This window comes from Cryptomeria japonica, chromosome 6, assembly GCF_030272615.1.
Source record: "Cryptomeria japonica chromosome 6, Sugi_1.0, whole genome shotgun sequence".
Taxonomy (NCBI): domain Eukaryota; kingdom Viridiplantae; phylum Streptophyta; class Pinopsida; order Cupressales; family Cupressaceae; genus Cryptomeria; species Cryptomeria japonica.
The window spans coordinates 17,636,246-17,654,100 of record NC_081410.1 but is presented as its reverse complement, the minus strand read 5'-3'; the positions used below and the strand labels follow the sequence as shown (position 1 = coordinate 17,654,100).

The following is a 17,855-nucleotide window of genomic DNA, read 5'->3' as shown; positions in this document are numbered from 1 at the left end:
GGAAGTTGCTTGTGGGGTTGTTTGGAGAACGTATGAAACCCACTGTTATACATTGTGACAACCAGAGCTGCATAAAACTTTCAATAAATCCAGTGTTTCATGACAGATCCAAGCATATTGAGATTCCATACCACTATGTGCGAGATATGGTAGACAAGAATGCAATCCAATTAGAATATGTTTGTACAAGAGATCAAACTGTAGATATTTTGACCAAACCTCTTTCCGGAGTGAAGGTTGATCACTTCAGAAAAGGTTTAGGTATGATAGAAAGGTAAATTGCTTTGTAATCTGTATTTGCATATCTATAAGATGTTTAATGTGTAAACTTCTTTGTCATGATAGTACATTTTTGGATTTTATCCCCTAGGTTCATATCTAAGAGGTGACAATCGCTCAAGATAATGAACACTTGTATGGAGACATTATAAGGTGACGATCTCTCAAGATAATGAACACTTGTATGGAGACATTATAAGGTGATGATCTTATAATGTCCAAACCAGTTATCATGTTGGATCTGTGGTGTATCATGGATGAGCCATGATTGTGTTGTGGTAAAACATTTATATGAAGTGTTAGTGCACCTACCATAACTTGGATAAAGATGAGAATTGAATATTTTCTCATATGATTATCCTTAAGTATTGCGTGCTTAGGCAATAATGATATCACGTGCTAAGGTGATATCCTGTCATCACAAGATTAATGTGATAGACATTTTGTATCACGTGGTTAGGTGATACTTCATATCTTGTGATTAGGTGATGTGATCTCCTAGAAAGTTAAATTATGTAAAAGAATGCTAACTATCACTTGAATTGTGATGCTTGATACACTACTCTCATTTATCTTACCTAGCTAAGCGGGAGTGTTAATGCATAAATAGCTTCGGTAAGATAAATGATTGAATGAGAGATAAATGAAGTCTCTCATTCAATCATTTATCATATCGATTATTAAAATGAATAACCTCAAGCCCTCAATTGATAAACATTCTTTATTTGTATATGATGCTTAACTGTTCATTATCATAGAATCTCGATTTGATAATCTATTACACTTTGCATTCACCGATTATCAAATCGGGTTAACCATTGCAAATCTGATTTAATGATTATCGGGTAGACCGAACATCAATTAGTATCGATGTTAATTTATGCTTGCACCGATTGTTATCGGGTGGTATAATAAACACACACCGATTGATATCGGGTGTTAAGGCAAGCTTTTGAAGTGTTAAATATAATCATACACCGATTGGTATACATCGATGGTTATCGAGTGTTGAAATATAAACATACACCGCTTGGTTAATTAACGCCATGTACTATTGTTATAGCGAAGGGGCACGATCAAGTGATGTCTTGATCGGCCATGTCCAAAAGACATGGTCGGTCAAGGCATCGCTTGACTGTACCCAGCCCGCTATATATGTCAAATGGTATGTGTGAGAATGGACTTCGAAATTTATAAATGCTCCTCTCACCTGCCACACAAAAGAAGATAGTCAGATTCATATGTTAATTCAGTAATATATAGAACAAGGAAAAAATATAGAATATAATTTGCATATTGAATGTAAATTGAACATCATTTACACATTGGAACATCCACAAGACATAAAAATGACTAAAGCACAATGAAATAGGCATGACAACAACTGTGAACACAATATTACCATGTAGGTAGATATCCTTAAAGGGTGAAAGCTCCAGCAAGAGTGAGCTACTCCAGTTCCTCAATCTCTATATTTCAGTCAATTAAATATTGAAAAATGTCTCTAAGACAAGAAACGAGCTCATGGTACGCAGCAGTTGAGCTCTACATCTGTATTCTACCTGCAAATCTGTGAAGACACAACTCCAAAAATCTGAACTACACAAGAAGCATTAGAAAAACAACTTTTTACAATGTGTTGGACTTATTTTTATATGACACATGCTTTGAATCAGTCATTTTTGTTCAAACATTCATGTGGAAGTGGAAGAGATAATGTCTGAATTCATTGCCCTTCCCCAATGAGATAAAATGATGAAACTTCCAGTTTCTGCTGATTGATAGCTATGCAATTGTTGGGTTGAATATGAAACCATTTCCTATGGGGAGAGAGATAGGGGTGGGTTCAAACTATAGCTATATTGCTGGGGGTAGGGGTGGAAGGGGGAACTTGATAGGGGAGGAGTCTTTCTGTGGTATAGTTGAGCCTGTGTTTGGGGTTGGAGGATCTTACTCGAAAAAGATTGGACTCAACATCCTCCTTTCTATGGTAGGGAGCAGTTCCACCTCCTTCGCTGAAGCATAAGTAGATCTGGTGGATTAAGTTGACCCAACAACGTAAGTAGCATCAATATCCAGCAGATTCTGTCGCTTACTCTAATGTTCAAGATTGAGATTCTTACCTTCGTAAGCAAGATTGTGTCTTTAGAGAATGAGATACAGAACTTTGTAAGCAAGCTGAATATTCATATCTTCGTTAGTGAGATTACGAATTTAAAGATTGAGACCTAGGCACAGAGCCTGCAGAGGCAGAAGTAGCTGCAGTTCCATTAGCTTATCCACTGACAGCACCATCACCAGTAGTAGTCTTGGCTTACCTTCCTGTCCCACCAGCTTATCTTATGAAGCAAGAGAAATAGAGTCAAAGGTTGCAGTTGCTATTCAAGATAGAGATGCACATATCCTTATATATATAAGAGCAATATTGAGACTAGGATTTTCCAGAGTGTGCTAAAGAACCAGTTGGCATAGATGGGGACAGAGCCTGCACAAATTGCCTCCTGCATGAACCAGTGGTTTTGGAAACCACCAGGGTCCAGGGCGATTACAAAACTGCCTCCTGCCTTAACTGGCAGCTTGCTTGCCAATTGTAGAACATGTCAATTTTCATCTTCTCCTCTGTTTTCTGACTTCCCTGAGATGTACGGGACCAGCCCAAAGTCATCTTCATTACTGAGTACTGATCATTGGCTTCAAAAAACTGATATGGCAATGAGATATGAATCTTTTTGTGTTTTTTTTGGGGAAAAAATTCTGAATCTTTTGCAACTTTGATTGAAAGCGAAAACTTTTGTTGCATAGGCAACTGTTTTGATCTGTTTTATGGATTATAGATGCATAATTCAAAGTTGTTTTAGATATTATTTTACACTATCATGAATGGGTCATAAATCATGAAAAATAAATTGAATGAATGATTCAATAATCGGATGCTTACATTGAAAGATATACACACGTATATATAGAGGTTACAAGATGATGTTCTATAATTAGAACATAACGTTGAAGTAAAAGATTAAAGAGCTAAACGCTCAATTAAGCGTGAAAGCTAAATTAAGCTTAAAAGCTAATTAACAAAAAAGAAAAAGCTAAAAGCTAAATAAAGCTTAAAAACTAATTAACTAAAAAGCTAAATGACCAGTAAACAAGGAACTAAATATAGGTGACTAAAATATAATTAAATATTCTAATACCCTCCCTTAATGGTCATTCTATCTACTAACTACCCTACATAAGACATTGCAGGTCTTTTGATCACAAATGAAAAGAACACTTTGTTGCATGGAGACCCTTCCTGGATCTGCAAAGTGTTAATGACCAAGAATACCAGAATCCATCCAACCTGACGTTGGGTAACCAAATTGAAACCTGAAACCATGATTTTGAGGAAAATCGGTAAACCCTTTTGAAGAAGAGTATCAACTCCAAAACTGACTGCAAGATACCACGGTTGCAGATGTTCGCCCTGGCAGGTGCGACCCAAACTAACTGCAACAAAGCACGATTTTGAGGAAAAAACCGTCAAACCCTGAAATGGGAACCCTTGAAAAGAGAATTTATGATTTTGAGGAGAAAAATGAAAAACCAAGAAATCTAAGGTTACAAATCACCGTTTTTGTGGAAAAAAAGGGTAAAACCCAGATAACTAAAATCTACGCGAATATCGCGGGTTACAGATTTAGATAATTTTTAAGGGAAAATTATAAACCCTGCGAACAATTTTTGAGGAAAAAATCGTGAAAACCCTCCCATGATTTTTTGTGGAAAAAATCAGAAAACCGACAGACAATTTTTCAGGAAAAAATCATGAAAACCTTCCCATGATTTTTTGTGGAAAAAAATCAGAAAACCGATAGACAATTTTTCAGGAAAAAATCGTAAAAACCTTGGGACCTGTAAGACGAGGTTTGGCCTAAATCAATATGATAAAGGTATTCAGATATTGTGAATATGCACTGTTTCCAAGTGTTGTGGCAGCTGTTGAACTTCTGTTTGTGTTCCAACATGATGTTGGTCAAAGATGCCATCACAGAAACTGAGGTTGAACGTGGTCAACCTAGTGAGGGCACAAAGAATGAGACGGAAGATTCTGATTAAAAATCAGAATAGAAGCAGCTGCACAAAAAATCTGAAACCCTGGAGGAGAATTTTGACACGAATTCTAAGGTGCAAATTTCGAGGTTTGGGAGAAACCCAGAAATTAGAATTTTCTGCTTAAAACCTGAAATTTTTCCTGAAAATAATCAGAAAAAATAATAATTTGCAGAGAATAAAAAAATACCCATGATTTTTTTTTTTGTAAAAAAAAAAAAAGAATATTGACAATTTTTTTCCAAAAAAAACGCAAAAAAAAGGGCATAAACCCTAGGTCGGATGTACAGCGTAAACAGCGCCCACAGAATTAGAAGAAATCGCTGACTGTTTTTAAATTCCAAGGCAAATTCACGGGCACAAAATTTGAGGCACGGAAAACGAGGCAACCAGAAAAAACCGAGATCAACCCAGAAAAGCTCTCAAAAAACCCACTAAGAATCTAAAATCAGAATACAGATCCGACGGCTCAAAAATTGAGACACGGAAAACGATGCACCTAGAAAAATCTGACAACGACCTAGTTGAGGTTTCAAAAAACCCACCAAGAATCTGCAAGCAAAATAAAATTTTGACTTGAATTGAAGGGTCAAAACCCTAGTCGAAAATTGCAGAAGCCCTAGGAAAATTTTCAATCTGCAAAAAAAAGTCCAAGTTGCAGGTCCGAAAATCTCCAAAACACTAAAAAAAAACATGAACTGCTGCCCAGCACAAAGAAATTCGCCCACGAACCAGAAACCCTCAAAAAACCTTCTAAAAAGTAAAATCGTTTTTTATAAAAAAACAATAAAAAAAAAAAAATCTGGAAAATATTCCAGAAAGAAGGGCATGAATTTTTATTAAAAAATTTGCCAAACTTTAAAGAATCCCATTTACCCGCTCTGATACCATGAAAAATAAATTGAATGAATGATTCAATAACTGGATGATTACATTGAAAGATATACACACGTATATATAGAGGTTACAAGATGATGTTTAATAATTAGAACATAACGTTGAAGTAAAAGATTAAAGAGCTAAACGCTCAATTCAGCGTGAAAGCTAAATTAAGCTTAAAAGCTAATTAACTAAAAAGAAAAAGCTAAATGTTAAATAAAGCTTAAAAGCTAATTAACTAAAAAGCTAAATGACCATTAAACAAGGAATTAAATATAGGTGACTAAAATATAATTAAATATTCTAATAAATTAGAGTTGTTTTACTCTATTATTTTATTGTCATTTTCAAAGTCCTTTTCCCTAAGGGTTTTGTTTTTCTTTCTCATTACCTGAAACAAAAAAATATTTTAGTCTTGTTTACTTTAGGGGGTCACTTCTAATTATTTAATATATTTTATTACGGTTTCCTCAATAAAATACAATAAAAATGTTGTTTTCATTTGATGGAAGGCTCAATTAGTGCCTTAAGCACACCTAGAACCCTTATTTGGCTCAATTGCTTACCTACGAGCACTGTAACTGATGAAAATGACATAATTAATTATAACACCAACGCATGTAGTAGATGACGAGCATCTTCAAACCATTGATCAAACTATAAGCACACCATATATCTCCACAATGGCTCCACTGAGAAACTTGGCTCTGTCAATGATTATCCTTTGCTGCAGGATCCATGCCAGCCTTACCATGAGGCATCATGCACTCATCAAATAGTTATCCATAAGACACAATGGAGATATAGTTTTGGAGATTACAACTCTTTTTTACTGTAGGTTCAACATGTAACCATGATCTTACCACCCTATTATCTCCTCTATTGATTGCATCCATAGGATGGGGCCGTCATCACCACATTGATATTGTTCCCATCTCTTGAACTACTTAATTGCCTCCCATATGTTTCCTATCAATGGCTTTGCTTTCAGCAATTCCGTTGAGTCTGCTCCAGTCCTTGAATCAAATCCTTAAACTAGTTTGTTATTATCTCCATAATATAGAATCTTCGTTGCATGCCATTAATTTTTAGAGCTTGGATCTCTATGTGAGGATCCTTTTGGCATTGACATACATGTCTCGAGGTTATCGTATTTCTATATGTTGTAGATCTTCTCATTCATCCTTTAGATTATCCTCCTTAGGGGACTCCATTGTCACATTTTGTGGTCTGCATACACTCAATACATGGTCAAATTCAACTTGTCCTAGCTCAGCCTAGCAGCTACAAGGTGGTGCTGATCATGTTTGCAAACTGATGACAATTTCCTCTAAACATTGAGGAAAGGATATGATATTCATTACAAACTAATTTTATCTATACATAATAAGTCAGATCCACAGGCAAGAGGGTTAGTGCAATTATTCAGAGGGTGGATAGAAATAAATTAAAAACTGAAAAAAAGGTGGACTATTGGAAGTTGGTAGATGGGAGTTGGAACTATTAAATGTGTCTATAAGATGTTCAATGTATAATTTTTAAATAGTTTTCTTTTCTCTTGATTGTAGAGATATTTATGGTTTATGATATCTAGCTCCAGTAATATTTTAAGATACTATGAAATGATCTGGAACTTTTAGGTGTCTGAATGATGTTCAAAATGGAAGTTTTTTGAGGTTTCTTGTGTGGGCTGCTAAGTCTTCAATAAGTTTCAAAAGTTAATAGTTGCTATTAGCTTCAAATTTATTTTATGTATTTTTTTATTTATTGATGTCAGGTACATATTTGAAACCAAGGAAGCAAAGGTAGGAACACCAAAAGGGAAGGTTACTAAAAATGAAAAAGATCCACAGAAAGAAACTGTTGGAGCACGCCTTCAGGTACTCCTGAGCTTGCCATATTCTATTCAGTTTTGAAGGCCGTTTCTTGTTAGAATGTACTTTCATGATTTCATTTTAATGCCTTTCCGTATGGGGGATTTTCGGGATGTTATAATAATAATTGATTCAACGTTCTGCACTGATAAGTGCATTTATTAGTAGGGCACATATTTCACATGTTTTTTTTGTTACAATGACTTTACTGACATGAAGTATTTTAAATTTAATGTCTCTTTGTAGCACCCTCTTGCTGCTACTAAGAAACACCTACAAATCTAGACATTATTTTAAAGAACTTATTGCTAGTATGAGTATGGGGTCAGGTATGGTTTGCTGGTAGGGTGGTTTTTTAATTCCTGGGCTCGGTATGTCTGGCACTACCTTACCATATATATATATATATATGTAGAGAGAGAGAGAGAGAGAGAGGAAACGAAAGGGGCTTTTATAGTCCACGATGCCAGCCATCTATGTATGGGTTTACAGATGGGTTAGAGCAGTATGGGACTACCTCGTACTCCTTACCCCCTTGTGGAATCTTGACTACAGTCCTGCAACCATCTTCAGGTCGAGCACTCGTTTTCTAGTATACACCTCACTATTGATTGTGTATGAGAGTGATCCAAAGGCCATTTGCAGAGACTCCATGCAATTGCTTTTCTGAGGTATCAAGAATGCAGTAGAAGGTGAGCAAATCCACAACTGCATCCTGCTTCAGAAGGAAACAGAATCTTTATGCCACTATCACGGAAGAAATATTATTGAACTTGACATGTCAAGTTGTTGCATCTACTATGTGTTATGGCAAATTTGATGGGTTCTGAACTTGAAATGTCCCAGGGTAAGACAAGATTTTCTAAGGTAACGATTATTCTTTCTGTTTGTCCATTTTGATGCCCAAATGATTGCATTATCAGTCTGACTTAGAATTTGCCCCTAGATTGAACTTGTCATGACAGTGAGGCATAAACATGGCTACAGTATCCTGACTGTTTACTGAGTGAAATCTGGCAATAATAGAGTTGTTGGTCGAGCCTCCAATCAATGATGCACCATATGAGTGCATATTTTGTTTTATTTGATTTATACAAATGTTGAATTGCATTTTTAGCTTTACCCATTGCCTCCTATAGGTACCTCATTGTGTTTTTAGCTCCACCACTAATCATAGAACCATAACTAATGGTGTAAATTAATAGTGGATGAAATTAAAATCAAATGAGTTATACTAAATCAACCAATAAAAATATCAAAAATCTTCTTGGAATTTTTGTTTTACCGGTGGAGACGCAAGGGAAGAAGGTGCAAACAGCTAAAACCCTAGCCGCAATGGCATTGACCGGCAGTTCTCAATCCTGCCCTGGAGTGCCATCCTCCCCCTGTGATGGTGGATCTGATGACAACGGTGGGAATGATATATATGTGTATATATACGTGTTATATTTATACACATATTCTTATATATGCATGCTCGCTTCTTACTCTTTGGTTTGGAATAGGCTTGAACATATTCTCTTTTTTTCTTCCATTGAATTAATATGTAGAAATCAAATACAAAACCTCAGTGAGGCATAGTTCAGTTACAGTCTAAAAAAGGAGGTCACCAATGGCTTGTACTGCTTTTGAGTCTAAACCCCAAGGTGATCTCCTGCATCTGCTCAATCTGAGCTGGGAGGAGGAGGTCTGAGTGGCAACTATATATATAGTTATGTTGTATTATCTTATAGATCTACATATATGTATACCTGTGAGTACTCGTGTGGGTTTTCCCTGTTCATGTTGGTTTTAAATTATTAATATGTACTCCCATATATATATTCTTTCAATGCACCTATATTGTTTATGGACATGCATACACATGATTCCCCTATGTATATATGTATCTATTTTTAATTAGGTCATCAATTTGCATACGTAATTCACTCTTATGGTTTTGTCTAATATGTTTGCATTTTCATGTTTTTTCATTCTTCTCTACACATATTGAATATTGATCTATGAATATATTCCTACATTTGGATGTATATTTTATCAAATAGACCTATTTTCTATATTCATTAATATATAGCTGAGTTTTGAGACTCACCTGAACTCACCTGGACTCAGCAAGTCCTGGGGGCTTGGACTTGGATTTGGTTGAGTCTGGGTGAGTCTAGCAGGGGCAGACTCGGTTTTGGTCGAGTCTGGGTGAGACTCACCGAGTCTTGCAGACTTGCTAGACTTGCCAAGTCTGAGCGAGTCTCATCTCCTGGATTGGCTACACTCAAAATTCTCTTTTTTGAAATCTCAAAATTTAAATTCTTTTTTGGTTTATGACATGCCCCCAGAATATACATGAAATTTAACATCTAACTCCCCATCTATCTTCAAGTCAGTCTCATTCTCTTCATCAGAATATATACATGAAATATAACATTTAAGCATAAGTCACATTTCCATGTTTGAGAGTGATTTCAAATTTCTAGGAGTTATAATGCAAAATATAGTTTTTAGGTGGTCTTATAAATTTTCAGACCTAATCAAATTTCAATAATCAGCAAGTGCCTATTAGCATTCTCTCGCTCTCTCTATCTCACTCATTTTATCTGCACTAAACTCTAGACCTGTCTCTCTCCTTATCACTCTTCCTCTATTTCCACTCTCTCCTCTCTCCCCCAAGATCTAGGCCTATTTCTCTACCTCTCTCTCTTTCTCTCTCACCCTCAGACCCCTACGAGGGGTGCTGCCCTCAACTTTGTTTTGGTGTTGCCCCCAAACCCCCATCAAACTATAAGTCTAAGCAAGTAATAGGTTAGTGATGAATCGTGATCTTAAGAATCTGCATAATACATATCCCTTGTTGCAAATCTCTACATATTCATAGTTAAAAAAATATTATGGCTGCTACATCATCCAGGACCTACCTTAGATACCTTTGTAGGAGTGATGCAAGCTCCTCTAAGCCATAGACTTCTAGTTATTGTTTTGATATTTGTTTGGAACATTCTATGCCATGGATTTTATATTCCATGAGTTTTTTATACATCTGACAGTATCTATATATCTAATTGTGCTATTTCCTTCAACTACAATTTGCGTTTATACTAACGTGTTTGATGTATACTTGTGTATGTGATCAAATCATCTTCTATTTGATGTTGTTATTGTGTCTTTAAGGTTTACTTAATAAAGGGTGCATGAAACAAGTTTTAAAGCCTTAATAATCTCTAAATTTCTTGGATTTTTCACTTGCCGAATCTGCGCCGATTTTTTTTGCCAAGTCTTGAGTTCCGAGTCGAGTCACCCTCGCCGAGTCTGTGCTGAGTCTGAGTCTCATTTCTATGATATATAGACACACATTACAGATAAATTTATGGATAGATATAGACAACGTTTCATGTAGGCATGGAAAGATGCTCATTCCTTGATATTTATGCATTTTGATTGTTTGGCTATATTTTTTCAAGATTATAATTTTGTTGATTTTTTTTCACATTATTTATTTTCCTTATCTTTCTTGACCCCCTATTCCTTTTGTCCCTAATTCTCCGATCTTCCTGTCACTTCCTCCCCTACCTCTTTTTAAGACTTTGTCCGCAAGCCAATTACTCATTTTCTTCTTTCTGATGATGGATCACTGAGTGTGATTCGAAGGGTCGATTATAAAGCATACACAGTTAATTCCAGAAGCAATCTAATGAATACACAATGGACTGTGGAAAACTCATGCCAGCCTTTTAAGTTACTAAAGAATGTACTATATAAAAATGGTTTGTGTAGATGATAAAGTAACACACTTCATATGAATATTATATAGTTCATGGGTGTCACTTGGAATTTCTATTGGCAAAATTAAATATTTAGCTTGTTGGCATGCAGGAATGTGGCCCTCGATTCACATTAAAGTTAATAAGTTTGCAACATGGAACATTTGATACAAGAGGTGGAGAATACGAATGGGTTCACAAGGTACCTTATGCTTACTTGTAATGAGTCATTTTGGGTTTCTTTTGTCTGTTTAATTTTGACAATTGTGAGCTTCCTACAAGTTAAAGATGAGTTTTCAGAACCCTATTCTTGAAGTTTTCTGACTTCGCTTTTTTTTGTTTATTGTGAACAGCCTGACATGGACACTAGTCGGAGAAGATTTTTCTTGTAATTTAGAGCATGTTTGGCTGGATACTTTCTTGTTTCAGTCCACTGTTTATTGGAGGCTATATTACACTTTCTAGAGTAGCCCATGCCATGGAATACACTGGATGTCAAATTTCTCGTTTTGGCCTTGGAATGAAACTTAAATACATTTTGTTGAACTTTCAGCTTGCAGTCTGACACTGTAAAGGAATATGGCAACAAAATTACAAGTTTATTTGGGCACCTTTTGTAGTATGTGTATTTTTATCAGGTTGTTTTTCTCAAGGAAAGCTCAAAACAATTGTTTATTTTTCCTTCCTTTCAGTATAGCTCAAATAAACTGAACCTTTCCTCTTTTAGTACCGTTCAAAAAAACTTAATTTCTTTTGGCTATTTTTAAGAGAAGAATATGTGAGATGTTAAAATAATCTTATTCACTCTCTATTATAAGGATTACAAGTTTTCAGTAAGCTGTATAACACCTATTATGCAGAGGAAAGCTCCATCTGCAGAAGTCTCGTGAAATTTTTTTTTGGTGGCATGGAGATTGTGTTTGTAAGGGTGAATTATTTATTCACCCAGTTTATAGAACTGCCTTGAACAGTTATGCACAAGTCGAATATATAGATTTGATTGAGTTGCTAATGATTATGACAATGACATGCATTTAGATAGTGCAGTTTTTGTAATAGAACACCTTTTTTACAAATCTTTATGAAAAGGGAAAGTACTACATCTGTATTTTTTATTTGCTAGGATTAGATGATGTCATGATGCCATCAACATCTTCCTCCCACATATTGACCCCCTCTCATTTGCATTTTGATTTTGGCAGTCCTTGCAAGCTCTTTGCATTAGTCAATTTGGTTCTAATTTTTGAGCATTTTTTCATTTGGTCTATTCTTTTGATAACTTCTTATTAGAATAGATGGTTTGTGGTTTTGCTATTTCAATATTCCAGAAATTATATTTTCTCAAAGGTGTTATTTGGTGGTTCTCATATTGTGAACCTCAAAGGCTCCTTTTGGGCTCTATTGATCATTTTAAAGTGCCATTTTTTAAAGTACAGATTTTTTTGGTCCACTTCATGTTGGTGTCCTTGGTTTGTTTCCATTCTACAGCAAAACCATAGTTCTACTATTTATCCTCTTGAGACATTTGTATTCATTGAGTTCAAGTCCATTTTTATATATTTGATAAGCAGAAATTGTAAATGTGCTAATTATAAAGTCCCAGAATCATATTTTTGGGGGGGAGATATCTTGATTGAATGACATCGGGGGGTTGTGCATTGTGTATTTCTAAGAGGATCTTGTGTTTGACTACTTTTGGGGGTTCCATGATGACTCTCATTGTCTAATTTTGCCCTTTAGAGGTAAAAGTGACTCCATGGAACTTTAATTTCTAGTTTAGAGTGGTCGAGAATCATTGCATATAAATGTCTAATCCCTCACTCTAGATGGCATGATTTGTGGGCCAATATGTTTTAGACATCTAATTTACACAATGATAATGACATTTTGTAATGCCCCGCCAAGAAACCCAAAACGAACACACTAAAACATAGGAATAAAATCGGAAATAATTTTTTTTTAAAACATAATATATCATTAAGGTGCATTAAATTATAACATTGCACTGATTAATTACACAAGCGGAAGACTTATCCATATTCCTAAAGGGTTTCCAACGAAGATTACTTTAAAAAGCAACTGAAATCTCAAGGTTCACTTAACCACTTATGATGCATGTTAACTATCCTTAATACGTTGCAATGATATTCATTTAAAGAACTGAATTAGACATGCTAAAAATTACATACTTGCATTTGATTTCATTACATGCTAATGATTACATACATCTAGTTTACTACAGTACATCATTTAATAACCTCATAATTATCATTACAAAATTTAACTTATAATATCTCACATATATTGCATTTAAATATCAATAAGGAAATATTGCATGAAAACATACACTGCAACTCAAATTAAAACATATCACAACATCGCATAAAGTAAAAATAAAAGATTACAATATAATGTTTCCATTGAAAAAGTCAACTGAAGTCAACTTGAGCCTAAAAAAGTTTGATCGAGGAAGGGGTACTACATCCTTCCCCCTAAAACTAGGCTTACTCTTGGAAGCCTAAAACGGATAAGAATAAAGCTCTCTCATCTTTGTTGCATCCTCCCACGTAGTCAAGGTCTCATCATTTAGGTCCCATTGAACCCTTACCTGGTCGATGGTATGACCCTTGAGTTGTCAAACCCGGATGTTGTAAAATACGCACGGGCTCCATAGAAAGCTGCGCGTCCTCGACCTGCAAAGCGTTCCAATCAAGAACATGGGTCACATCAGGATGATAAGGATTAAGAACTGAAACATGAAAAACATCGTGGATGTGGGATAGGCTCGGTGGCAAGGCAAGACAGTAGGCAACGAGTCCTATCCTCTCAAAGATTTCAAAAGGGCTACAAAAAGAAGGAGCCAACTTAGAACCCTTTCTATAATGGATCAGACTCTTTCGCGAACGCACTCTCAAGAACACACGGTCGCCAATAGAAAACTGACGATCCACTATATGAGCATCAACATACTTCTTTTGCCTATCCTGAGTAGCTACCAAATGCCCACGAATCTGCTCAACCTGCTGCTCCATCTCTCAATGCATATCCGGTCCTATACGCACCCTGTCCTCTAATCGATCCCAACTCAAAGGAGTACGACAAGGACGACCATACAATGCCTGGAAGGGAGACATACCTATGGAGCTGTGATATCCATTGTTATAAGCAAACTCCACAAGGTATAGCTATTCCTCCCAGCGCGACCGTTGGTCTATAACATACATGCAAAGTATGTCCTCCAAGGCCTAATTCACACGCTCGGTCTGACTGTCAGTCTCTGGGTGATAAGTTCAATTGGGTCCTCAAAGCATGCTGAAGTGAGGTCCACAATGTTGAATTAAAGACATGATCTATATCAGAAATGATTCGCCTAGGAATCCCATGAAGCCTCACCACATCTTCCATGAAAACTCGTGCCACCACTGTTACTATATAGGAAGATCGAATAGGAACAAAATGAGTAACTTTGGTCAATCTATCAACAATGACCATGATGGCATCATGACGATGCGAAGAAACAGACAACCCAACTATGAAATCCATGGAAATGATGTCCCATTTCCAATCTGGTATCAAATTAGGCTGTAAAAGCCCTTCAGGGTGCTGATGCTCCATCTTTACCCGCTGACATTCTAAACACTTCGACACAAAATCAATAATGTCACGTTTCATACCAACCCAATGATATATTTGTCTAAGATATGCATGCATCTTCTTGACACCAGGATGTCTAAGAAGACCATCTGCGTCAAGGTTATATCCAAAATATCTACCCTCTAATGGCCTTCCAGTCTCAATCACGACTCTAACATCCTGATACCAGGTGTCCTGAGGAAGAATCCCAAGAATTCTCTCTTAAATCCACCCCAAGGGACAATGCTGCAACCTCATGTCGCCTACGACTCAAAGCATCTGCCACTACATTCTCTTTCCCTTGAATATATCGAACCTCAAAATCATACTCGTGGAGGAATTCCATCCATCTTCGTTGTCGAGCATTCAAGTTCAGCTGCGTGAAAATGTACTGCAAACTACGGTGATCATTGTGCAGCTCAAACCGACGCCCCAACAGAAAATGTCGCCATTTGACTAAAGCATGAATTACAACTGCCAACTCTAAGTCATGAATTGGATAGATCAACTCGTGGTCCTTGAGTTTGCGAGACTCATAGGCTACCACTCGTCCATCTTGCATAAGGACTGCTCCTATGCCTTCTAAAGAGGCATCCGCGCAAACCATAAAATCTCTGGATGGATTAGGAACTGCCAAAATCGGAGCACTAACAAGGAGTTCCTTCAAGGTACGAAAAGTTGTCTCACACTGTTGTGACCAAACAAACTTTTTCCCTTTCCTCTGAAGAGAAGTGATCGGGTGACCTATCCGGGAAAAACTCTGAACAAAGTAACAGTAATATCTGACCAAACCCATAAAACTCTGAACTTCAAAAACATTGGTTGGCACTGGCCAATCTACAATGGCTTGGATCTTGGAAGGATCCACGAATACACCTCCTTTTGAAACTACATGACCAAGATAGTTCACCTCAGATTGGAAGAAATCACACTTCGCCAAGTTGACATAAAGTTGATTCTCCCTCAAGCACTACAATACTTGTCGCAAGTGGCCCTCATGCTCTTCCATAGATCTAGAATGAATCAAAATGTCATCCAAGAACACAAGGACAAAATGATCAAGGTAGGTGCGGAAAACCCCATTCATGAGGGTCATGAAAACTGAAGGCGCGTTCATCAACCCAAATGGCACCACTGTGAACTCATAGTGACCATAACGGGTACAAAAAGCCGTTCTATGAATATCTGCATCATGAATGCGCAACTGATGATACCTAGACCTCAGATCAATCTTAGAGAACACCCTGGCTCCCTTTACCTGATCAAAAAGATCATCTATTCGAGGCAATGGTATCGATTCTTGATGGTTACCTTATTCAACTGTCGGTAATCAATGCATAACTGAAGAGAACCATCCTTCTTCTTAACGAAGAAAACTGGCACACCCCAAGGAGAAACACTAGGACAAATGAACCCCTTTCCCAATAATTCCTCCATCCGTAGCTTCAACTCACTCAACTCCTGAGTAGTCATCCGATATGGTGCTCTCGAAATAGGTTCCGCACCAGGAACCAAGTCAATGCGAAAGTCTCTGTCTCGCTTCGGAGGCATACCGAGAATGTTAATAGGAAACACATCGGCATACTCTCGAAGAATAGGGTGACTATCAAGAGCGATTTCTCGACTCTCTTCCTCATCCACATCCTCAAGAGCAATTGCGAAAAGTTGACACCCTTGACACATACATCGCTTAAGTTGCACAAAGAAAATCATACGTAAGGATATTGATCTTTGAACCCCAACGATCCCCACTTTCCTACCATGGTCATCTAAACACTCCATTGTCTTTTGACGATAGTCTACACGAGCATTGTGAGATGCTAACCAATCCATCCCCAACACAACTCCATAAGACCCCAAAGGAATGACTTGAAGGTCAATTGTGGTAACAAAGGGTCCTAGGTCGAACTCACAACTGGGAATGAAGGAGTCTACGACCACACGCAAACTAGTAGCCAATTCTACTTGCCACCTATCCGCCTGTCTAGCAGACGCGAGCCCACACCGCTCCACAATAAAGAAAGAAATGAAAGAATCAGAAGAACCAGAGTCAAATAGTACATAGATAGAAATACCACCCAACACATTTGAAGTCTCGATCACTATACCCTGGTGCTTGGCTTGGCGGTCATCAACCATCACAAAAACTCTATGGAATCTACCTGCATCCCCCACTGTAGGCTCCAACATTGCCGGTCTTTGACTAGCCGTCTGATGAGAACACTGTGGACACTGAGTAGCTATGTGGCCATACTGACCATAGGAGAAACAAAGTCCCCTACCATGTCCTCTACCTCCAGACGACCCACTGGACTGCTGGAAACTTCCCCTACTAGGGGCCTATGAAGCACCCTGAGAGGACTATCCTGAGAAACTCTGCCTACTCCACTGCCAATTCCTATTCTTCTTAGGCTGAGAGTTGCCACCCTGCTGGCCCTAAAACAACTTCGACCTCGACTGAAAAATCTGCTACTGCCCACCCTTTGCGGGTGTGTGAAAACTCCTAAAAGGTGCAACAGTCTGGGAGTGATTCCCTCTAGATCTGGAACCATTGTAAGGCACACTCCCAATCTGTACTCCAGACTGACCACCGTGAGCATGAGAAACATTCTACTCTACTAGCTTGGCTTTTGCCACGACTAACTCTACTGATGCAGGCTCAAATACTCTCACACCTCCACTGATGTGGTCATTTAGACCTCTCAAGAAGTGTTGGACCAACATATTCCCAATACCAGTATACTGTTTGAGCTCATAAAACCTATGCTCATACTGATCCATAGTCATGTCGAACTGGCGTAATGCATGAAACTCATCTGCCTGACACTGTCTCCACTGAGCTGAGAGAAAGCGTGTCCTAAATCTCTCCTGGAAAATCTCCCAAGACACGGTGTTAATGTCTAAACTGATCCTGTCCTCCTCCAACTGCCACGAGATAGAAGCAAACTTCTGGAGATGCATGATGGCGCATCTCGCCTTGGTGTTGTTGCCATACGGATGCATGGCGAAACAGCTATCCAAACCAATCAACCAAGTCTTTGCCTCAAGTTCGATACTCGAACCGTCAAAGGAAGGAAGACAAGATCTCATCAGATCTCTCATATGCCCCATAATAACTGAATTTTGGTCTACTGGGACCTCCATCCTCCTAGGAGACATCTCTCTGTCTCTCCCTCTCCTCAAGATTCTGCTGGTAAGACTCTCCCATCTGAGCATGGCTAGGCTGTTCGGCCTCAAGTCTAGGGCCAAGTATGGCTAACACTTCTTGAAACATCTGCCTTAGCTCCTCCCTTTCGGGAACCTACTCTACAATGTGTTTCTCACTCTGATGCACAGACTGAACCTG

At 37.7% G+C, this 17,855-nt stretch overlaps 1 protein-coding gene across 2 annotated transcripts in view; it reads left to right on the top strand.

Annotated features, from left to right (window-relative positions):
* Positions 1 to 11,888, top strand: part of LOC131048047 (uncharacterized) — a 63,820-nt gene extending 51,932 nt beyond the window's left edge. For both annotated transcript variants that reach the window (XM_057981889.2, XM_057981888.2), the window contains exons 10-12: positions 7,028 to 7,130; positions 10,989 to 11,078; positions 11,230 to 11,888. In XM_057981889.2, the coding sequence (XP_057837872.1) occupies positions 7,028 to 7,130; positions 10,989 to 11,078; positions 11,230 to 11,268 (232 nt within the window). In that variant the 3' untranslated portion in view covers positions 11,269 to 11,888. The remainder of the gene's footprint in view (positions 1 to 7,027; positions 7,131 to 10,988; positions 11,079 to 11,229) is intronic.
* Positions 11,889 to 17,855: the final 5,967 nt, after the last annotated feature.